This window comes from Rhinoderma darwinii, chromosome 3, assembly GCF_050947455.1.
Source record: "Rhinoderma darwinii isolate aRhiDar2 chromosome 3, aRhiDar2.hap1, whole genome shotgun sequence".
Taxonomy (NCBI): domain Eukaryota; kingdom Metazoa; phylum Chordata; class Amphibia; order Anura; family Rhinodermatidae; genus Rhinoderma; species Rhinoderma darwinii.
In genome coordinates, this window is record NC_134689.1 from 245,844,896 (window position 1) to 245,869,816 (window position 24,921).

At 43.2% G+C, this 24,921-nt stretch overlaps 1 protein-coding gene across 2 annotated transcripts in view; it reads right to left on the reverse strand.

Moving 5' to 3' along the window:
• SCAPER (S-phase cyclin A associated protein in the ER) overlaps positions 1-24,395 on the reverse strand; it is a 217,718-nt gene extending 193,323 nt beyond the window's left edge. For both annotated transcript variants that reach the window (XM_075857645.1, XM_075857644.1), the window contains exons 1-3: positions 24,303-24,395; positions 4,218-4,335; positions 1,947-2,014 (exon numbers count right to left, since the gene is read on the reverse strand). In XM_075857645.1, the coding sequence (XP_075713760.1) occupies positions 1,947-2,014; positions 4,218-4,335; positions 24,303-24,305 (189 nt within the window). In that variant the 5' untranslated portion in view covers positions 24,306-24,395. The remainder of the gene's footprint in view (positions 1-1,946; positions 2,015-4,217; positions 4,336-24,302) is intronic.
• Between the last annotated feature and the right edge of the window lie 526 nt (positions 24,396-24,921).

Here is a 24,921-nt window from a genome sequence, read left to right on the forward strand (position 1 = left end):
TTTTATATATATATATATATATATATGCAAATGAGGTTTGAAATGGACAACTGGGCGTGTTTTTTTTCGTATGTCCAACTGGGCGTGTATTGTGTTTTTAACTGGGCGTGTTTACTTGTTTTACTAACTGGGCGTTGTGAATAGAAGTGTATGACGCTGACGAATCAGTGACCAATCAGCATCATGCACTCTTCTCCATTCATTTACACAGCACATAGTGTTCTTACTAGAACGATGTGCAGCCACATACACAAGTGTCCTGATAATGAATACACATGACCCACAGCCTGGACGTCATGTGTATTCAGAATCCTGATGCTGATTGGTCACTGATTCGTCAGTATCATACACTTCTATTCACAACGCCCAGTTAGTAAAACAAGTCAAAACGACCAGTTAAAAACACAATACACGCCCAGTTGGACATACGAAAAAAAACACGCCCAGTTGTCCATTTCAAAGCTCATTTGCATATATATATAAAATAGCTCATAACTTGGCCAAAAATGAACGTTTTTAAAAAAAAAAAAAAACACGTTACTGTTATCTACATTGTAGCGCAGATCACATGCAATAGGAGATAGGGGTTTGAGAATCTGGTGACAGAGCCTCTTTAAGGCCTCGTTCACACAAAATAGATTTGCTGCAGATTTTGCATGCATTTTTTAAGCCAAAACCATAATTTGATCAAGGAGAGCAGACCTGGTTTAGCCTTCTAAAATGCATGAAAAATCTGCAGCAAATCTACTCTGTGTAAACAAGGCCTTAAGGCCCTTTTGCATGGGCCAATGAACGGGCAAACGAGCATTCATATTAACGCTCGTTTGCCTGATCACTGCCCTGTGTAAACAGGGCAGCAGTCAGTCGATAAACGAGCAAACGCTCGTTCATAGGACGATCTTATGATTTATGCAGCGCAAAATATTATCGTTCTCAGCAGCACATATCCCTGTGGAAACAGAGAGATCCGCTACCGACATGATGGAAATGTATGGGGATGAACGATCATAGTAACGATCACAGTAACGATCACTCATCCCCATACATAACCGATCATTGCGCCTTGTGAAAGGAACAAACGATCGACGATCAACAAGTTGTATCATCGATCAGAACTTGTTTTCACAGCCCATATTGGCCTTGTAAAAGGACCCTTAGACATCCAATTTGGCCACCCAAATGGAAAAAGGGTATGTGAATTAAGACTTCAGGATGGGTTTATATGTATAGATTTTGGACATTCCGATAAAGAGAAATTCCAGTGATAACCAGAGGTTCCCATTGTAGTTATTTGTTGAGCAGTCCCTAAATCTGGTCACAGACAAATATTTTTTCCTCATTCAACAAGCGCGCCAATGTTTTTCGTTATACACAAACAGATATTTCCTATCATATGAACAATTCATTGAAAATTATTTGTATTGTGGAAAATTTGCATTGCGCCATGTGTATTTTTCTAGGACAAAAGTAAACCACTTCCAACCAAGAAAAATTATAAAATAAGAATGATACAGATTCTGAACGTATAAGATCTGTTTTTCTGAAGGTGTATAATGGCAGACTATGCTACATTATTCAGCCCGATAAGAAAAAAATCATCCTCGACATTCCATGTTCTTACAATTGGGAGTCATTTGGAGATGAATACCCATTATAAAAAATAGATTCCAAATGTGCACTTGAATGAGCCTTTCCTCTATGTGTTACTTTGCATTATCTACCTCAGCGGTGGTAAACAGGCCACATAATGGGGGGCTCTGATGAAGCCCTTGACTCTAATGGACGGTGACATGGCATGGCATGTATAGCCATCTTTCCTCTGCAACACGCTATATACACGCAATAGGATAAGGGGAGCCAGGATCTGCCGTGCCCATGTGACTCCCAGGCTGCGGACTGCCTGCTGCCCACCACTGCTCTACATATAAGCAAAATATGACAATTACCAGTTTAGGAGGTTTGTGCGTTCCATGGGTTCCTCGCTTAGGCTTTCCACATGGCCACTTGGGTTTTACTGTGAAGAAAAACATAAAGGATAAGAGTAATTTTTGCTGCTGACTGTGCCCACTAAGGATTATTTAGAATAGTAAAATCTGGTTGCAAAATCTGGTGACAGAGCCTCTTTAAATAGGTTGACTCCTTTACTTGTCTGGAACAAGTGGAAAATAAAGATACATGGCCACATTTTTTACCGCAAGAGACAGATTTTACAATCAAGGGTTTTAGTGGCTAAAAAAAAGTTCCATCCACACAATGCAGCGCAGAGCCTCATACTTTGCCTTTTCTTTCCATGTATCCATGTACTAGAAAGATTTTTCCTGTGGTTTTGTTTTTTCTTTTATGTGGTAGCTCATTGCTACATTACTATCTCCAAGTGTAAATGAGGACTGGTCAAGAAATATTTACTGGCTGGAATAAAGATATAAGGAATACAATCACTGATAATGATAACAACAAGTCCTAGCGCTCGACCTCATCCTGTCCCATAGTGAGAACACTAAGCTCCAAGCAGGCAGAGGCCATGTGATGGTTTATTCATGGCTGTACAGTACAAAGGATATTGATTTCCCAGAGATGTATCCCATTTTGTGCATTGATTTTGTATTCTCTTCCCGTGTAACCTGACCACTGACAGCCCCTTGGAAGGAGATGTGTTTCCCATGATCAATACATGACCTAGATCCAGGGCACAGAGTCTTCCAGTGCGGACTGAGGTAACCACACAAAATAGAAGAGGAGTCCTTATTGCCGTTCTGTCCTATTATTGTATATCTCCTCTCGCTCCATCACTGTCGCTTTGATATTTTAACATGGGCAGGCTGCACGACAATATTGGGCAGAGAATATGTATCAGGGGAATTTGGGGGTTCCTTGAGCAGCTTGTGTGACCATGAAATGTTGTCGTGTGGCCGGATTTACACGAGCATGTGCGTTTTGCGCGTGCAAAAGGTACTTAACAGTTCCGTGTGTCAGCCCCGTATGATGCGTGGCTGCGTGATTTTCGCGCAGCCGCCATCATTATGACACTATAACATTATGACACTTTAACTGCTGTTGCGCGAATCACGCGCGTCACACGGAAGTGCTTCCGTGTGCTGCGCGTGATTTTCAAGCACCCATTGACTTTAATGGGTGCGTGATGCGCGAACAACGCACAAATATGACACGCCGTGAGTTTTACGCAGTGGACACACGCTGTGTGAAAATCACAGACTGTCTGAAAGGCCCCATAGACTAACATAGGTCCGTACAAGGCGAATGAAAATAAAGCGTGTTGCACGGACGTATTACACGTTCGTCTAAATAAGCCCTGATACAAAAGGTATTCTCAACTTTTTATTGGCGTGTAACTTCACTGCGTAGCCAATGTGCAAATTCTAATCTCGAGTTTATGTCACGTCACCCTCAGGAAAGTACCTTTGAAGTGGAGCAACACTGTAGTTGGTATTCATGAAACGGGCAGTGCCCACCTCTGAAATGGCACATTATATTTTATGAGTGTATTAGGCCGGATTCACACGAGCGTGTGCGTTTTGCGCACGCAAAAAATGCGGCGTTATGCGCGCGCAAAAGGTCCATAAAAGCTACGTGTGTCAGCAGCGCATGATGCGTGGCTGCGTGATTTTCGCGCAGCCGCCATCATTATGACACTCTGTTTTTATGATTGTAACCAGAAAAGCACGTGGTGCTTTTCTGTTTGCATTCATAGTTTTGACTACTGTAGCGTGCATCACGGAAGTGCGTCCAGAGGCCGTGCGCGGTTTTTACGCACCCATTGACTTCAATGGGTGCGTGATGTGCGAAAAAGGGGCAAATATAGGACATGTCGTGAGTTTTACGCAGCGGACATACGCTGCGTGAAAATCACTGACAGTCTGAACGGCCCCATTGACTAACACAGGTCCGTGCGACGCGCGGGAATATCACGAGCGTAGCACGGACGTATTATAAAGGACAAGTTCACATAATTGGTTTTAGAGAAGATTACGGCCATATAGGCTTTCTCTTCCATGGAAATATTACAACTCTACTATCTTTGGAAGGGATGTATAACATGCACAGCAAGCACTTTTAAGTAGTTTCCCCATCCTAAAAAATGTATGGCCCATCCGCAGAATACACCATAGATTCCAATGGAGAAAGCAGCACACATGCACAGCCACCCCTACATTGTGTCTCCCCAATAGATTTATCAAATTCTACACTTATGTCAGCACCTTCATTTTCTTTGCTCTCCAGAGGGACACTCCAGGCTATCAGGTTTCTAGCAGTACGCCCTTCTTCGGCCACAATCTTTCGAACCTTGTCATGACTGTTAGATCTTTGAAACGAAGCCTGCAAATCAAAAAGCAATCTTAAAACTAGTCCTTATAGAAAGCATTAGGTTTCCACATTACATTAGCCAAAAATATAACTAATAATTACTTCCTAAATGTTCAAAATAAAACCCCCCTGCATTTATGCACTCTTTATACATCAAATATATAAAACATCATAGGTGGTACATTTTTTCAGTAGAAGTCCCTGCCTAAGAAATGCCATTGATGGGTTACTCCCTCCACACAAAGTGATAGCATATTGCTAGGTTATGCCATCACTTTGTGATCGATGAGGGTCAGACTGTCGGGCCCCCCCCCCCCCACCGATCCGGATAATAAAGGGGCTGCAACCCCTTTACTGATTTTCCCTGCATAGTGTGGCTCCTGGTCACTTCGATGTGCAGTCAACTGCAGCATGGCCCCAACCATTTGAATACAGCAGTGTTGCAGTTCCCTGCAGAGCGAATGCATTACATTTTGTGTGATGGTAATTAATCTTTAAAATGTTCTTCGGGAAGATAAGAGAAAAAACTTATCTATATGCGTATAAAGTAGAAATACCACCGAAGTTAAAGTTCATTTTTAATGGTTCCAGCGCATCAATGACACAATGGTTCAACCCACGCGCCCAAAGTGTCAAAAAAAGTGTTCTCAGTCAGGGTATATAATGTTATCAATAAGTTAATCAATCAGATAAGGTCCCAATATGTGTATCCAATTATAAACAAGAAAATAATCAGCCAAAACAATAAAACCACCTGCCTAATATTGTGTAGTTCCACATTTGTCTACCAAATCAGCTGTGACCCTTCGAGGCACAGACTCCACAAGACCACTGAAGGTGTTCTGTGGTATCTGGCCCGAAGATGATAGCAGAAGCGAATTTAAGGGGGTTATCCAAGATAAGAAAAACATGGCTGCTTTCTACGAGAAACTGCCACATCTATCCATTGGCGGAATTGCAGCTGAACTCTATTGAAGTGAATGGAGCAGAGATGCAACACAACACGTAACCAGTGGACAGGTGTGGCGCTCTTTCTGGAAGAAAGTAGCCATGTTTTTCTAGTCCTACACAACCCCTTTCGCAACTTCTGAACATTATTTGCACTATGTCAGGGAGCATCATCCTGCTGAAAGAGACGATTGCCATTAAGGAATAATGCTGCCATGAAGGGGTGTACTTGGTCTGCAACAATGTTTAGATAGGTGGTACATGTCCACGTAAGATCCACATGAATGCCAGTACCCAAGGTTCCCAGCAAAACATTGCCCAGAGCATCACACTGCCTCCGCGCCGGCTTGCCTTCTTCCTATAATGCATCCTGGTGCCATCACTTCTCCAGGTAAGCGAAGCACAAGGCCGTCCACTTGATGAAAAAGAAAACATGATTCACCAGACAAGGCCACCTTTTTCAATTGCTCCATGGTCCAGTTATGATGGTCACACATCCATTGTAGGCGCTTTCTACAATGAACAGAGGTTAGCCGCAGCAGGGGTTAGCCTGCAAAATGTAGAAATCTACAATGCACTGTGTTCTGACACCTTTCTATCATAGCCATGAGTAACTTTCTTATCAATTTGTGCTACAGTAGCTCTTCTGTGGGTTTGAACCAGATGGGCTAGCCCTCACTCCGCACACGCATCAATGAGCCTTGGGCATCCGTGACCCTGATACAGGTTAACCGGTTGTCCTTCCGTGGACCACTTTTGGTAGGTACTAACCACTGCACACTGGGAACACCCCACAAGATCTGCCATTTTGAAGATGCTCTTACCAAGTTGTCTAGTCATCACAATTTGGCCCTTGTCAGAGTCGCTGATCCTTACACTTAGGCCTCGTGCACACTTGCGACACGGTTTTCACTGCCATTTTTGACGGATCCGTGTGTCTGTTTTATCGGCCGTGTGCACTCCGTGTTTCCATTTCCGTGCGCCAGGCATGGTACTGTCCAGGGTACTGAAAGAGTTAATGGGCTGCACTGATCGGCGGTAACTCTTTCAGCACCCTGGACAGTACCATGCTCGGCGAATAAAATTTTAATGTAATAAAAAATAAAAAAAAATTCATACTTACTTTCCTCCTGTCCGGCCTCCAGCGATGACGTTTCATCCATGTCGCCGCTGCAGCCAATCACAGGCTGTAGTGGCGGTCACGCACGTCAGGGTGACGTCAGAAGGCCGACCTCCAGGGATGACGCTTCATCCCACGTGACCGCCTCTGCAGCCAATCACAGGCTGCAGCGGCCTCTGCAGCCAATCACAGGCTGACGCGTCATTCTGGAAGGTCGGACTGGAGGAAGAAGAGGGACTCGTCGCCAAGACAACGACCGGGTAAGTATGAACTGATTTTTATTTTATTTTTAATCAGCAGCCTCTTTTCTCTATCAGTGATTGATAGAGACAAGTGGCTGCCGATTAGTGTATTAGTGGATGCCTTCCGTGTGCCTTCAGTTTTTTTGACGGCCCCATTGACTTGCATGGGCCTCACGGTCACGGAATCCCAGACCAAAGTAGGACATGCTCTACTTTGGATCGGAACGGAGCAACGGACCGTCAAAAAAACAGAAATGTGCATGGCCCCATTGAAATGAATGGGTCAGGGTGCTAGCCGTCAGAAAAACGGCTAGTACCCTGAAGGAAAATACTGAAGTGGGCATGGGGCCTTACCCACATTTCTTCTTTCCAACACATTAACTTCAAGAACGGAATATTCACTTGCTGCCTAATATATCCCACACCTTGACAGGTGCCAATGTAAATACATAATCAATGTTGTTTTGAATGTTATGGTTGATCGGTGAATGTGTACAATACTATAGCAATAGAGAATTAAAAAAAATACATAGTCAAACATTATATATCACAATCCATGTGTTTTGTTTTTTTTTAAACAGAAATCATTTTGATCCCTCCATATTGGAACAGAACCTGGGCCAACTCTCTAACTCACTGCATATGTCTTAGTTTGCTTCTCAGGGCTAGTTCACCCAGATTTTTTTGGCACTGATTTTGAGTAAACTGCGTCGGAATCAGCGCCATAAAAAACACAAAGGCGTTTTTTTCCCGCGGCAGCTTTTAGCCGCTCGTGGGGAATAAAAAGGAATGTTCTTTCTTGCCACGGTTCCGCCTCTGAACTCCCATTAAAATGAATGAGCGGCGAAAACCGCGGCAAGAAAGTGCAGGAAGGTCAAAATCTGCCTCAAAATTCATTCAGATATTTTCTGCCGGCAAATTCCTCCGTGCGAACAGGGCCTTAGTGTCATAGTGGTGCAACATCTATTGTGTAACAACATAGTAGCTCTATCATATTGACACATACATATCTGTAACTGCGTCTTGTTGGCTTGGCAATCTATGGTTTTCTCTCAACATAGATACAAGATATAAATGTAAGTAAATCATCCAAATGTTACATTCAGTGCGACTTATCTACAACTGCAAAGATATCAGGACGACGTAAATGATCGTTCCCTCAGACTTTATATTTTAATCCTTCGCTTTATCAGAGATGGATTGAAAGACGAAGAAGGGCACCAGTAAGTCATCTGCCGATTGGGGAGGAGGACAGACTTTTATTGACACTTGAGAAAGTCCCCTGCATGGACTAAAACATTGTGGTCTATATGTTGAAACCAATAAAAATGTAACATTTAACTTTGGATGCTGGCAGAATTTCTACTTCATACTATTGGATTGGACCCAGTTGTGATTACTGAATTTCACGCCTGTGAACTCCCTAAGATAGGAACATTGGTGCCGCTTACAACTGCTTCTACATGGACGTCACTGGCCAATCATGTCGGTAATTGTAAAATTAACTTTAGGCAGATGATAACACAAAAATTGGAATAGAGCCCCCAATGCACTATGACCGTCTTCAGCAGCAAGCGAGTTTAAGAATTGTCATTTATTGATCATGCCTTACTCTGGTTAGTATTTTTACATTCAGGTACACTATATGGACAAAAGTATTGGGATAGCTAGAGGAGCTTTTAGGATATCCTATTCAAAATCCATAGGCAATAATATTGAGTTGTCCCCCTTTACAGCTAAAACAGCTTCAACTCTTCTGGGAAGACTTTCTACAAGATCCTGGTGTGTGTCTGTGGGAATTTTTGCCCATTCATCCAGAAGAGTATTTGTGAGGTCAGACACTGATGTTGGATGAGGGGGCCTGGCTCAAGATCTCCGTTCTAGTTCATCCCAAAGTTGTTCGATGGGGTTGGGGTCAGTATGGGCAAGTCAAATTCTTCTACACCAAACTCACCCAACCATGCCTTTATGGACCTTGCTTTGTGCACAGTGATGCTGGAACAGAAAAGGACCTTCCCGAAACTGTACCCACAAAGTTGGAAGCATGCAATTGTACAAAATGCCTTCGTATGATGAAGCAATAAGATTTTCCTTCACTGGAACTAAAGGGCCTAGGCTGACCCCTGAAAAACAACCCCATGGCATTATCCCTCCTCCACCAAACTTTACAGTTGGCACAATGCAGTCAGGCAGGTAACGTTCTACTGGCATTCAACAAACCCTGACTCATTAACCAGACTGCCAGATAAAGAAGAGTGATTCATCACCGCACAGAACACATTTCCACTGCTCCAGAGTCCAGTGGCGGCTGCTTTACACCACTCCATCTGACGCTTGGCATTGTGCTTGCTTGCTGTGATGTAAGGCTTGCATGCAGCTGCTAGGCCATGCCATGAAGCTCTCGGGGCAGTTTTTGTGCGGATGTTAATGCCAGAGGAGGTTTGGAAATCTGCAGTTATTGAGTCAGCAAAGCGTTGGTGACTTTTATACCCTATATGCCTCAGCACTTGGCGACCCCGGTCTGTAACGTTACATGGTTTGCCACTTCATGGCTGAGTTGCTGTGGTTTCTAAACGCTTCTACTTTGTAATAATATCACTCACAGTTGATCGTAAAATATCTAGGAGGGGAGACCCTTCACAAACTGTCTTGTTACAACTGTGGCATCCTATTACAGAACCACGCTGGAATTCAGTGATCTCTTTAGAACGACCCATTCTTTCACAAATGTTTATAACGTCAGACTGCATGGTTAGGTGCTGAATTTTATACACCTGTGGCAATTGGACTGAAGGAAACACCTGCATCTAATGATTAAGAGGTGTGTCCCAATACTTTTGTCCATATAGTGTATTTTGAACCTTCTTGTCATCTAGGTATTGAATTTGGGGTATACTTTTATAGTTTATATTTGACTATTTACTGTCTTCGATAAGTAGTATTATTTGATTTGTAACATGTATCATTATCCCAACCACGGTCCTCTTGGTTTTACTTGTAGTTTAGCTTGATCTTTTGGTCATGATGGTCATATTTATTATGTATAATAAAGATATTTTCTAGTGACTACACATTGTATTGTTGTGGTATCTATAGGTTTTGTGTTAAACATCCATCCACAACGAGTATACTTATTTTGGGGACTTTGATTTTAAAAAATATGATTATTTTGTCCTCCACTCTGTCCCCGATCTACCAGTGAGTGTTCTGCAATACATTCTCCATTACCTCTTCCATCATCCACAGTGATCACTAACTGAACCCCACCTTTGAGTGGAGGTGGACCCTCCTTAGCCTATGGGCCCCATAGCAGTTGTTATGCCTGCGACCCTGATAGTTACGCTGCTAACTAGTACTCAAGCTATATAGACAAGAAACATCAGGGTAATATTGAATCTTATACAGTCAGTGTCAGCCTGGGCAAGAAGAACTCATTCTGAGTGTTTTGCCTCAAGATATTCAGGACAATGGCACGTGTATATGTGTATAGAAGACTAAAAAGGTATTGGCTAAGCCCTCCGAAACAGCAGTGATTTGCTCCAATGACAGCTTCAGATGAAAATGTCTTCTGCCGGACCTCATGGACATAGTTGTCATGCGCCGCATTCGTTTAGAACCAGGGGGGCTTAGGTCGCTTTCACATCACGTTTGGGAGATCCACTTCTTGTATGTCTTTTTTTATGAAATGGAGTATCGGATCTCGGCACTTGGTACAGAAGAAAAATCCATAACATGGGATAGCGTATCTCCTGAACATGTTGTGAAAGGGGCCTTATATTTCTGCAATCTTGCACATGGATATCATACTAAATAAAAGTTTGTATAGCAGAGATATAAATGTCAAGGACAGCAGTTGAAGAATGCCCTTGCATTAGTACATTTATACAGAAATGCATGGCAGCAGATGTACAGAGATAATAGGCCAAAGGGGCACTTTAGGCCAGATACCTCAACAGATGACATGACTTGTCAAAATTGTAAAAAGGTTTTCGCACAATTAATATTTATCACCTATCCACAAGATAGCTGATAAATATATGATAACTAAGGGCTCCACCACTGGGACCCCCACCGATCTCTAAGTCTAAGGTAATGATGGAAACGGCTGAGCACTGTACTCACCTGTCTCTGTTGGCTCCATAGACATTAAATGGAGTGGTAGCAAACATGCACGACCACCGCCACATTAAAAATTCTCCTCACCGCGATCCTGCAGTGAGGAGTAACTAGGGTCGGTGCCCCTGTTCTAGAGATTGGTGGGGATCCGAGTGGTGGAGCCTCCAGCGATCATACATTATTCACCTATCCTGTGGATAGTTGATAAATATGAATTGTTGGAAAATTCCTTAAAAAAGAATCTGCCGATGATAACTACTAGCAAAAAGATTGTTTTTTTTTAGCAGATTAAAGTAAATTGTCTTGGAAGTATCTTCCTGATACAGCCATACTTACATTTTAGGCTTTGTTCACTGGTTCCATCATAGCTTCCTGTCAGGGGAACCCATGGACGGAAACCGAACTGAAACAAACGGAAACCATAGGTTTCCATTTGCATCACCATTGATTTCAATGGTGAAGGATCCGTTGGAAATGGTTTCCGTTTGCCACCATTGTGTAACGGTTCCGTTGTTTTGACAGAATCAATAGCGTAGTCAACCACGGTATTGATTCCGTCAAAACAATGGAACCCATACACAACAATGACAAACGGAAACCATTTGCAACATATGCGTCACCATTAAAATCAAAACCTATTTGGTTTCCGTTCATGGGTTCCCGGAAGGCCTGACGCAGATGTGAACGAAGCCTTAACAATGTCCATTAACAGTGATCATTAAGGAAAAGTATCCCAGCCTAATGATGCTGCTGCTGCCCCATAGGGCCCATATTTCCTTTTTGGGATGGCATTTGCTGAGGAATGGGTAGTGTTAAATTTTCATCACACATAGGGTTTCCAAAAAGCTCCTTTTTTTGTCTCTTCTGATCACAAAACCTTATCCCACAATGTAACTGGGTCGCTGAAAGGCTTTTTTGGCAAATTCTAGACATGCTTTTATATGGTCTTTCCTCAGTAATGGCTTCTTTCTAGCCACCCTCAAATACAGGTCCGTTGTCTGCAAAGCTCTTGACTGGTAAAGCTTCAGTCCAGTCTCAGTGACTGAACTCTTTTACTCCTTTGTTGGCCTCTCTATGGCTTCCATCACAAGTCTACGTCTTGCCTGGGTGCTATTATTCAGCTACCATTTACTCACAATGGTTCAAACAGTGCTCACTGGAACGTGCAAACACTTATATTATTTTGTAGCTTTTTCGTATCTTGCATCTCAATAAATTGACCTTTAAGGCCTCATGCACACTTCAGTTTTTTGCTTCAGGGTGCTCTCCGTTTTTGTCACTGATAGCACCCTGAACCCATTCATTTCAATGGCCCCATGCACACTTCAGTTATTTAAACGGATCCGTTGTTCCGTTCCGTGCAAAGTAAAGCATGTCCTACTTTGCTCAGTGATTCAGTAACCGTGTGGCCCATAGAAGTCAATGGGTCAGTGAAAAAAACGGATGGCACACGGAAGGCTTCCGTGTGCCGTCCGTTTTTTACGGATCCATTGCCATAGCAACGGCTGGGTGAGCAAAAGTTCACAGACTACAGTAAACATTCATTCCTGAAGATAGACTCGTATTTTCACTCCAAAACACCCAAAAAACCAAAGTAAGCCAAGCAGAGTCATCTCAAACTGTTCTCTATGCTCTGAAAGCTGCAGAAAACAGCACCAAAAACTTCTTGTAAACTTTCTAGGGTGTTTCCTGGGACATGTGACAGGTTCAAATGAAGTTCACATCCGTTTTTTAAACGGAAAAACGGAAGCCAAACGGAAGCAAAACGTCCGAGTAAAACGGAAACACGGAACGGAAACGGAGTGCACACGGAAACAAAAACGGGCACACGGATCCGTCAAAAACGGCCGAGAAAACGGTGATGGAAGTGTGCATGAGGCCTAAAGCCGATATGTCATCACACTATGCTGCCCTGTTCAATTGCAGAGAAGTATGGGGGCAGGCCAGCTGCACTATTGGCCCCAAGGACACCAGTACATTTTGTGCCGCTTGGCTAATAGCAGCTAGCAAAGTATACAGCAGACTAAGGCCTCATGTACATGACCGTAGCCATGTGCACGGCCGTGATTTTCGGGTCGGCCGGTCACTGAGTGTCAGCCGCGAGCCACCCACAAATCGCGGGCCGTGCACATGGCCACGGCCATTATTTTCAATGAGCCCGGACCGCAGAACATGGCCGTAATTAGACGATACTTTCCCTTTAAAATCCACAGCACGTTCAATATCCCACTCAGATAATATCCTGAGCGTGTGAATGGGGTATAAAATACCTCATTCACATGCATTGCTGGCGGAATATTAGCAGATTCTGTCAGGATTTTTAAATAGAATCCGTGCCTAAATCCTGAAAGAATCCTGAACGTGTAAACATGTCCGAAAAGGGGACCTATCCGCTCTCCTGACATGTCTGTCACCTCATGCACACGGTCGTGACCGCAATCACGGGCCGCGATTGCAGGCACGGCCGGCCGCGGCAGCTGTCCGCATTTTCAGCCCGTGCTCCGATACAAAAGTATGGGAGCACGGTCCGTAAAGAGCAAAAGATAGGACATGTTCTATCTTTTGCGGTACACATCTACGGCCCGGACACCTTCCCGTAAATAAACGGGAAGGTGTCCATGCACAATAGAAGTGAATGGGTCCGTAATTACTAACCGTAATTGCGGTCCGCAATTACGGATGATTTTTATGGTCGTGTGCATGGAACCTAAGTAGATACTTGTATTCCCCAGGAAAAAAAACTATTCTGAAGCATCTTTCCTTAGAACTCTGGTGTGCCATACCTGTGCTATTCCACCTTGAATTGTATGAATAAATTGACATCTGGAGATTACCATTCCCTTTGTCAATAAGTTGTGTCCCTACAGTGATTGAACAATGTCAGAGCGTGTCAACTTATTCATACATTTCCAGGAGGAATAATAGAGGAAAAGCACAACGCAGATTTCTAAGAAAAGACGCTCTGGAAATTTTATATGGAATACACGTATTTACTAACACAGACATGTCAGGAGAGCAGACAGGTCCTCTTTAGGTCAAATGCACATGATGCGTATTATGTGTGCATTTGCCGCGCATATTTTCATGTGGCAAATCCGCAGCGTAATACAGTACCAGCAAAGTAAATGAGATTTCAAGAAATCTTATCTACACATTGCATAATTTTTCCACATGTAAATTGACCTGCAGTGTGTATTTTATAATCTGCCTGCAATTTATGTTGCGTTTCTGCTTGCGAATTGTATCTGACAAGTTTATTTAAAACACACCAAAATCGGCAGCATAAAACTGCACTTTTTTCCAGATCAAAATGTAAAAAACTTATTTTACCTTCGGAATTACCTGCGGTTTTGATGCAGATTTTCTGCATCAAATTCTGCATTGTTTGCATTTGGCCTTAGCCCCTTCCCGACATGTGTCATAAGTATACATCATGGAAAGCCAGTGCTTCCCGCAAATTGTCGTATACGTACGACAAATGGATGGCACCGGCTCAGAAGCTGAGTTGGTGCCATCATCCCCGAATGTCAGCTTTATCTTACAGCTGACACCCCGCTGTAGTGGCGGGGACCAAAGTTAGCTTCGATCCCCGTCATTAACCCCTTAAATGCAGTGGTCAAAAGTGATCGCTACATTTAAGGTGTTTGCAGCTCATCGGCAAACCAGCAATGAAATTGCCAGGGTGCCAGTGGCTGCAACGGCAACCAGAGGCCTAATAGTGGCCTCCTGTTCTGCCTAGTACGGAAACCTTCCTGGCCACGCCAAGAGACGGGGCCTAAAAGGCTTCCGTAGCCGTAGGCAAGTTGGTGCCGATTCAGGAGATGAGTCGGCTTCATCAGCGGTGGATGTCAGCTGTATGTTACAGCTGACACCCACCTGTAATGGCAGGAACCGGAGCAACTCCGATCCCTGCCATTAACCCCTTAGATGCAGCGATCGAAAGCGATCTCTGCATCTTAGTGATTGCTAGCAGATCAGCAGCTCTGCCCTGCAATCAGGGCTGCCGACTGCTGCTATTGCAAGAGGAGGCCTAACAATGGCCTCCTGCTCTGGCATTACGGAAGCCGATTAATGCCCGCTGGATGGCCAAGCCTAATCGGCTTGCTGTCAGTGAATGACTGACAGATCTAATACATTGCACTACATTGGTGGTGCAATGTATTAGAAAAAAAATCTGACAGTTCGACCTTCAGGTCCCATAGTGGGACTAAAGAAAAGTGTAAAAAAAAAAGTGTGAAACAAAAGTGTGAAAAAATATAATAAAAGTTTCAAGTAAAAATAAAACACTATTGACCTTTTTCCCTTATCAAGTGCTTTATTATTGAAAAAAGTAAATAAACCATACATATTTGGTATCGCTGCCGTCGTAACGCCTGAACTATAAAAATATTGTGATTTATTCCATGCGGTGAATGGCGTAAAAAACAAACACGTAAATAAACAATGCCAGAATTTTTGTTTTTTGGTCACTTTGCCCTACAAAAATTTTAATAAAAAGTGATCAAAAAGTCGCATGTATCCAAAAATGGTTACTATAAAAACTACAGCTCGTCTTGCAAAAAACAAACCCTCATACAGCTCCTTGACGAAAAAATGTAAAAGTTATGGTTCTCACATGGCGACAAAAGAATACATTCTTTTTACAAAAGTAAATATTATTGTGCAAAAAATTGTAAAACATAAAAAAGTGCTATAAATTAGGTATCGCCAGAATCGTACAGACGCGCAGAGTAAAGTTAACATGTAGTTTATAACGCATGGTGAACGCTGTATAAAAAAAAACTAAAAAACTAATGGCAGAATTACTGTTTATTGGTCACCTTGCCTCTCAAAAAATAGGATAAAAAGTGATCCTGTACCCCAAAATGTTATCAATAATAACTACAGCTCGTCCCGCGAAAAAAAAAAACAGCCCTCATACCACTACGTCTATGAAAAAATAAAATTAGTTAAAGGGGTTGTCCAGGAATACATTTTATTTTTATTTTAACCCAATGGGACATGTACATTTACTTTTCTAATTCTGCTCCAGGAGAAGTCCCTGACTTCACTGTCCATATATGGACAGTGAAGTCAGGGACTTCTCCTGGAGCGGTCCCCTACAGGAAGGCGGGGGGGGGGGGCATCTATAGGCAGGGGTGCCATCTATAGGGCGGGGGCTATGTACAACAGTGCTGTGTAAAACTACCTACAGGGAGGCTGTGTGGCATTACCTACAGGGAGGCTCTGTGCCATTACCTACAGGGGTGCTACGTGGCACTACCTACAGGGGGGCTGTGAGGCATTACCTACAGGGCGGCTGTGGCATTATCTACAGAGGGCAGTGTGTGGCATTATCTACCCTATTGCCCCCTATATACCCTTCTGTCCCCTATATATACTACTGCCCCTTATACACGCTGCCCTTTATACAACTTGCTGCCCCTATATACCTTGATGACCCCTATATACCCATGTGTTATCTGTGGTGTTGCATAGGACTGCAGGTAACACTACTACATTATCTGTACTCAGAGAGTTATCACTGTGTTATCAGCGGTGTTACATAGGACTGCAGGTAACATCTGCTACATTATCTGTACTCAGTTATCACTGTGTTATCTGTGGTGTTACATAGGGCTGCACGTGAAATCTACAACAATATCTGTACTGGGTGTGTGTGTGTGTGTGTGTGTGTGTGTGTGTGTGTGTGTGTGTGTGTGTGTGTGTGTGTGTGTGTGTGTGTGTGTGTGTGTGTGTGTGTGTGTGTGTGTGTGTGTGTGTGTGTGTGTGTGTGTGTGTGTGTATTCCAGATGTGTGTATGTATATTTGCCTGTATGTCTAAATATCTGTCTTTATGTATGTACAGTATATATGTTCCAGTATGTGCGTGTCTATATATATGTGGTTAATTTTAGTTTTTTGTAGGAGGCGGCAATAGAGTCCCGCACAGAGCGCCATCCAACATAAGGCCGGCCCTGGCTGTCATCGACCCTAGTCAGAAGGAATTCCGCTGCTGCTTGCGCCGCATGACCTCCTCGGCTCCTCCGGTAAGTCGCGGTAGACTACCACTTACCGCTCTGTTTACAGTGTGGCGCTAACTACAAGGGGGGAGTGTGGCGCTATTTAAAAGGGGGGGAGTGTGGCGCTATTTAAAAGGGGGGAGTGTGCCGCTATTTACAAGGGGGGGAGTGTGCCGCTATTTGAATCTTTGCCCCGGGTGCAGGAGAACCTAGCTACACCTCTGAGGACAACACTTTCTCAGCAAAATTCCCCAAACTGCAGAGGTGCGGAGTGTGGACCAAAAGGGGGATAAGTAAGGACATTTATCAGTGCATCAAGGGTTGCTTCACAGGGTAACAAATATCTATGGATTATTTTATTGTTTTTTTTACCCCATTATCATACCACCTGACTATGCCCCTGATGTAATCTGCCCAGCTCACATATGCCCCCACATTATAAACTGAAATACCAGTAATACTCCAAACAAAACTACTGCCAAGCAAAATCCATGCTCCAAAAGCCAAATGGCGCTCCCTCCCTTCTGAACCCAACAGCGTGCCCATACAGCAGTTTACTTCCACATATATGGCATTGCCATACCCCGGAGAACCCTTTTAACAATTCTTTTGGGCGTGTGTCTCCAGTGGCACAAACTGGGCACGACATATTTGCCAATGAAATGACATATCTAGGGAAAAAAAGAAAATGTTTACTCTGACCATCCGCAGTGCAATCATTTATGGAAAAGACATGTGGGGTGAAAATGCTCACTACGCCCCTTGATAAATGCATTGAGGGGTGTAGTTTCCAAAATGGGTTCACTTCTCAGGGGTTTCTTTTATTATTTCACATCAGAGCCTCTGCAATTGTGAACCAATACTGTGTAAGTCGCCAAATTAGGCCTCAACTTCGCATGGTACTATTTCACTCCTGAGCCTGGTCGAATATCCAGGAAAAAGATTAGGGCCACATGTAGGGCGATTCTAAAACGGGGAAACACAGCTTGAGGGGTGTAGTTTCCAAAATGAGGTCACTTCAGGGGGGTTTCTACTGTTTTATACCCACAGGGGCTTTGCAAATGCGACATAGAGACCAGAAACCAATCCAGCAAAATCTGTACTGCAAAAGCCAAATGGTGCTCCTTCCCTTCTGAGCCGCGCCGTGTGCCCAAACAGCAGTTTATGACCACATATGAGGTATTGCCGTACTCGGGAGAAATCGCTTTACAAACTTTGGGGTTCTTTTTTTCCTTTATTTGTTGAGAAAATAAAAAAATTTGAGCTAAGGCTACGTTTATTTTCACTGCCCAATTCTAATAAAATCTATGAAACACCTGTGGGGTCAAAATGCTCACTACACCACTATATGAATTCCTCAAGGGGTGTAGTTTCCTAAATGGAGTCACTTTTTGGGCGTTATGTCTGGTTTGGTCCTTCAGGGTCTTTGCAAATGCGACATGGCCTCCGCAAACCATTCCTGCTAAATTTGAGCTCCAAAAGCCAAATGGCGCTCTTTCCCTTCTAAGCCCTGCCGTGTGTCCAAACAGCCATTTATTACCACATGTGGGGTATTCTTTTACTCAGGAGAAATTGCTTTACAAATGTTGTGGTGCTTTTTCTCCTTTAGTCCTTGTGGAAATTAGAAAAAATTAGCTAAACCTACATTTTCCTTGAAAGAATGTAGATTTTAATTTTCACAGCCTACTACCAATAATTTCTGCAATAAACCTGTGGGGTCAAAACGCTCACTATACCCCTAGATAATTTCCTTGAGGTGTGTAGTTTCCAAATGGGGTCATTTTTGGGTATTTCCACAGTTATGGCACTGCAAGAGCCCTTCAAACCTGACATGGTGCCTAAAATATATTCCAATAAAAAGGAGGCCCAAAATCCTCTAAGTGCTCCTTTGCTTCTGAGGCCGGTGCTTCAATCTATTACCACACTAGGGCCACATGTGGGATATTTCATAAAACTGCAGTATGTGGGCAATAAATATTGAGCTGCTTTTCTCTGGTAAAACTTTGTGTTACCAAAAAAATGGATTAAATATGAATTTCTGCAAAAAAAAAAAAAAATTTGTAAATTTCACCTCTACTTTGCTTTAATTCCTGTGAAACGCCTAAAGAGTTAAAGAGGCTCTGTCACCAGATTTTGCAACCCCTATCTGCTATTGCAGCAGATAGGCGCTGCAATGTAGATTACAGTAACGTTTTTATTTTAAAAAAACAAGCATTTTTGGCCAAGTTATGACCATTTTTGTATTTATGCAAATGTAGCTTGCAAAAGTCCAAGTGGGCGTGTTTAAAGTAAAAGTCCAACTGGGCGTGTATTATGTGTGTTACATCGGGCGTTTTTACTTCTTTTACTAGCTGGGCGTTGTGAATAGAAGTGTATGATGCTGACGAATCAGCATCATCCACTTCTCTTCGTTACCACCCAGCTTCTGGCAGTGCACAGACACACAGCGTGTTCTCGAGAGATCACGCTGTGACGTCACTTCCTGCCCCAGGTCCTGCATCGTGTCGGACGAGTGAGGACACATCGGCACCAGAGGCTACAGTTGATTCTGCAGCAGCATCAGCGTTTGCAGGTAAGTAGCTACATCGACTTACCTGCAAACGCTGATGCTGCTGCAGAATCATCTGTAGCCTCTGGTGCCGATGTGTCCTCGCTCGTCCGACACGATGCAGGACCTGGGGCAGGAAGTGACGTCACAGCGTGATCTCTCGAGAACACGCTGTGTGTCTGTGCACTGCCAGAAGCTGGGCGTTGTGAAGAGAAGTGGATGATGCTGATTCGTCAGCATCATACACTTCTATTCACAACGCCCAGCTAGTAAAAGAAGTAAAAACACCCAGATGTACATACACAATACACGCCCAGTTGTACTTTTACTTTAAACACGCCCAGTTGTACTTTAGAAAGCCTCATTTGCATAAATATAAAAATGGTCATAACTTGGCCAAAAATGCTAGTTTTAAAAAAAAAAAAAAGAAACGTTACTCTTATCTACATTGCAGCGCCGATCTGCTGCAATAGGAGATAGGGGTTGCAAAATCTGGTGACAGAGCCTCTTTAAGAAACATTCTAAATGCTGTTTTGAATACTTTGAGGGGTGAAGTTTTTAAAATGGGGTGACTTTTTGGGGGTTTCTAATATATAAGGCCCTCAAAGCCACTTCACAACTGAACTGCCCCCTGTAAAAATAGCCTTTTGACATTTTCTTGAAAATGTGAGAAATTGCAGCTAAAGTTCTAAGCCTTGTGATGTCATAGAAAAATAAAAGGATGTTCAAAAAATGATGCCAAACTAAAGTAGACATATGGGTGATGTTAATTAGCAACAATTTTGTGTGGTATAACTGCCTGTCTTACAAGCAGATACATTTATATTTAGAAAAATGCTAATTTTTGACATTTTTCGCTACATTTTGATGTTTTTCACAATTAAATACTGAATGTATCGAGCAAATTTTGCCAGTAACATAAAGTCCAATGTGTCACGAGAAAACAATCTCAGAATAGCTTGGATAAGAAAAGCATTCAGAAGTTATTACCACATGAAGTGAAACATGTCAGATTTTAAAAGTGAGGCTCTGTCAGGAAGGTCAAAAGTAGCCAAAGCCTGAAGGGGTTAAAGTCTAAATCCAGTTATATAAGAAAGAAAACTCATAGTGCAGAGCCTTGCAGAATAAGTGTATGTTCACACGGCCTATTTTCAGACGTAATTCGGACGTTTTACGCCTCAAATTACGCCTGAAAAGACTGCCCCATTACACCTGCAAACATCTGCCCATTGCTTGCAACGGGTCTTGTCTTACGATGTTCTGTTCAGACGGGGTGTTATTTTACGGGCCGCTGTCAAATGACGGCGCGTAAAAAGACGCCCACGTCAAAGAAGTGCATGTCACTTCTTGGGATGTTTTTGGAGCCGTTTTTCATTGACTCCATTGAAAAACAGCTCCAATTACGTCCGTAACGGACGCCGCGAAAAACGCGAGTACTTGCAAAAACGTCTGAAATTCAGGAGCTGTATTCGCCTGAAAACAGCTCCGTATTTTCAGACGTATTTTGCATTTGCGTGTGAACATACCCTAATAGTTTTTCTAATAATCTGATTAGAGGACTCTGCTGGATGAACCGGATATGATACGTGCTTTGGGCCTTTTATTATCATATGGAGTAGTTCACATGGCGTCTTTTGGTGCTGATTTTGATGCAGAAACCGCATTGGAATCAGCGCCAAGAAATGCCCCAAATCTCCCTCTTTTGAATTCAATGGGAGGTAGGGGCCTTTTTTCCCATGTGACTTTTGGCAGCTCGCGGAAAAAAACAAGCGGAATGCACTTTCTTTGAGCGCCTCTGACCTGCCCATTGAAATCAATGGGAGGCAGAAAAAAACTGTGGTGCTCATTTTAAGCATTTTTTGGGGGCGGTTTTTGCATTAAATTCAACTAGTTAAAAAAACACGGCCAAAAAATGCTTTCAATTCGAAATCTGCCTAAAAATTCCTAAAGGAATTTCAAGGCAGATTTTTTTCTGCCAGATAAAAAACAAACTTACCCTATAGCATTGTCAGCTGTTTGAAAAAAAAAAATTCATGGGGCCAAAAAAGCCCTTTAACCCCTTAAAGACCAGGCCAATTTGCGGTTTTCATTTTTGTTTTTTTCTCCCCGCCTTACAAAAGCCATAACTTTTCTTTTTCTTCGTCGATATCGCCATGTGAGGTCTTGTAATGTCAGAAATGTCGCCATATTCTGAGAGCCATAACATTTTTATTTTTCCATCAATTTAGAGGTGTGAGGGCTTAAATTTTGTGGGGCGAGCTGTAGTTTTCACCGATACCATTTTGAGGTACATATGACTTTTTGATCACTTTTTATTCCTTTTTTGGAGAGCTAAGGTGACCAAAAACCTTCTTTGATGCGGCCGTAATTTTACGCACCGTCTTTTAACAGCGAGGCGTAAAATGACAGCTCGTCCGCATAGAACATCATAAGACTCATTGCAAGCAATGGGCAGATGTTTGCCGACGTATTGGAGCAATCATTTCAGGCGTAATTCGAGGCGTAAAACGCCTCCATTACGTCTGAAAAGAGGTTGTGTGCACGTACCCTTAAATAACGCTATATTGTAATAGTTCAGACTTTTACGGACGCAGCGATACCACTTATGTTAACTTTTATTTCTTTTTTAACATTGCTTTAGGGAAAAAATGGGAAAAGGGCGGTTTTTGGAACTTTTAATGTTTATTTTTGGAACATTATAAAAATCTTTATTTAACTGTTGTTTACTTTTTTTATTAGTCCCCCTAGGGGACTTGAAGCAGCAATCGTTGGATCGCTTGCATGATATAATGTATTGCAGTATATCGTGATTCTGGCAGTCTCCTTTGAAGCTTTGCCGGAGGCAGGGCTTCAAAGGAGTACAAAGATGGCAGACCTAGGAACCTTTATTAGGCCCCCAGGATGCCATAACAACCTCTGTAAACGGCCCATCGCGCCTCGAGGGGGCGCGATGGCGTGTTTGAGGGGGCGCCCCCCTGATTCTAACAATTTAAATGCCACGGTTGCAATTGACCGCGGCATTTAAGGTGTTAAACTGGCGCAATCAAAGTGATCCTTGATTCCGCCCGTTGCAGTGAGGTTTCGGCTGTATAACACAGCCGTCACCTGCCAAGTATGGAGCGCGCTCAACCCGTTCCATACTTTCCCTTAACAGCTGCCGCGTACCAGTACGTGACATGTTGTTAAAGGGTTAAAGTAACGGTTTGTAAATCTGACTCATTATGGGAGCATCAAATTTGGCCCTGGACTCCCTCAAAGGGCCGCACATCACAATTAGCCAAGACTTTGATTGTTTTATGCTTCGTTCACATCTACGTTGGAGGGTATGTTGGGGGCCTCCGTCGAAGATCCTGCCGAGTTTACCGGAGAAAATAGCACAGCATCCTGCGCTATTGTCTCCAGTAAAACAACGAACACCACCACGGAACCCATTTAAGTCAATGGGTTTCGTCGACCGCCAGTGGTGTCCATCGTGCAATGGAACCGTTACTTCCGTTATCGCCTTGTTGTGCACCTCAGACGGAGCAGAGCAACGGAATAGACTGACGCAGGTGTGAACATAGCCATACACAGCTGTGTGTTTTACATATTTGCGGCTCATATATATATATATTTATTTTTTGCAAAGAACAGGTTCAGACAAGAAAGAAATAAAGCTTCCAAAACTGATTATCCGTGATTTGTTGTTTTTTAGTAGAATACCTCTGGGATGGAAATGCAGGCATATATATAAAAAAAAAACAAAAAAAAGCACATACACAGATACATAGATGCGTGCGCCACAGTGCCTCATAACGAAGGAGTAAGCACAGTAAGGGCTTGTCCACACGTGGCGTAAATACTGTGGATTTTCCGTAACGTATTTCGTTGCTTAAAATCCGCAGCATAATAGAGTAGCAGAGTGGATTCGATTTCAAGAAATCTCATCCACACGCTGCGTACGTGATATGCGGAGATTCCGCACACAAATTGACCTGCGGTTTGGATTTTTAAGCCGCAGCATGTAAATTGTGGTCGCGTAATCGCTCGTAGTTTGATGCGGGTTTTCCCCATTGAATTTAATGGGGAACTAAAACCCGTAACAAAAAGTAAAGTGTTGCGACGTTTACAGCGATTTAAAAAATAAAAAAACACACAAAAAAAAACCTTATACTTACATTTCATCCCATGTGACGAAACGTCATCCCAGGATGCAGTTCTACCAGCAGGCGGACTAATTCTGCAGTGGACTTTCCGAGCGAAAAACGGCACCACAATTTGGTGCGGTTTTTCGCCCAGAATTCCCTGCAGCCACCGGGGCGGATACGCTATGTCTCATTACGCAGCATATCCGCCCCGTGTGAACTCAGCCATTGGGTTCGATCACACCTCACGTATTTGCCTTGTATTTCCGCAGCATAAAAATACTATGCGGAAAACTGTTTAATGCAAAAAACATTCCACGACAGATTTCTCAATTTCTTGCGATGCTAAATATTTTTCCCGAAAGCCTTCATTGTAACGTTTTTCGCTGCTGAAATTACAAAGAAAATACGCCACACATGATTGCACCCAAAGAGTATTGCCCAAGTATACCTACAGCACTGTATACATAGTCATTAACCCGATAGCTGCACATATGAAATTGCCTTCCCTCGGGGGCCGCACATCAGACACATGAGGGCCGCCAGTTGGGCATCACTGTTATGTGGGGGCAGAATGTAAATTGTCTCTTCACGTCTATGGCCAGCTTTATACATGGGGATTGTCTGGGACCGGCCAACATCTATTCTAATGCCTTCAATCCACAATTCTAAAGGAAGCTTTTCTAGAATGAATCAGATGATTAACATAAACGGCTAGTGCCCAATGAGGACATCTACAAGGAATGTGACACCCCACAAGAAAACACTGCATAGAGAGCACCCACATGAGTAACACAGGCAGTGCAAGAATCCACCTGAGCCCCAGAATGCAAAAAAACAGGACAGCACTTGTCGCACCATCACATACACATCCCTTACCATCCGGCCGCCGTAGCGCTCCCTCCCGTGTCACCGGCCACTGACCGGAAAGGCGGGAAGCGCAGGCGCCGGATTCAAGGGGCGTGGTTACCCGACTGCAAAATCTGGGACGTAACGCGGAAGTCCCTATGTGATTGGTTGAACAGTGCAAGAATGCTTTGACATGGGACCTCTCTTGTCCAATCGCATTCCAGAAATGTTCACTCGTGAGTTGTTTGCAAGCTGGGAATGCCATGGCAACTGCGTTTGCTGCCGGAAGTACAGAACAGGTGACTTGTAGTGTGACAGTCCGTCTGTTTGTGTGACGTCACATGAACAGCTGATCCCGGAGTGTCAAAGACAATGTTTCCCAATATACACTGACAACTATTTAACACTAACATTAGATAGTTCTCTCCAAACTACACAGGGTGTGCGGATCTGCAGAATCATCAACAAACCCATCGATTTTATCGCCACAGACACAGACATAAAGCTGGCCATACACTAGAGATTTAGACCATTTTCTGACGACTGTCGGTGCAATTTCGTGAGATGACCAAGTGTGAAGGCATATATCTGTTAATAAAAAATAAAAAAATGCGGTGTTGGCCGTTTTTGGGTGCAGGCACGGGCTGAG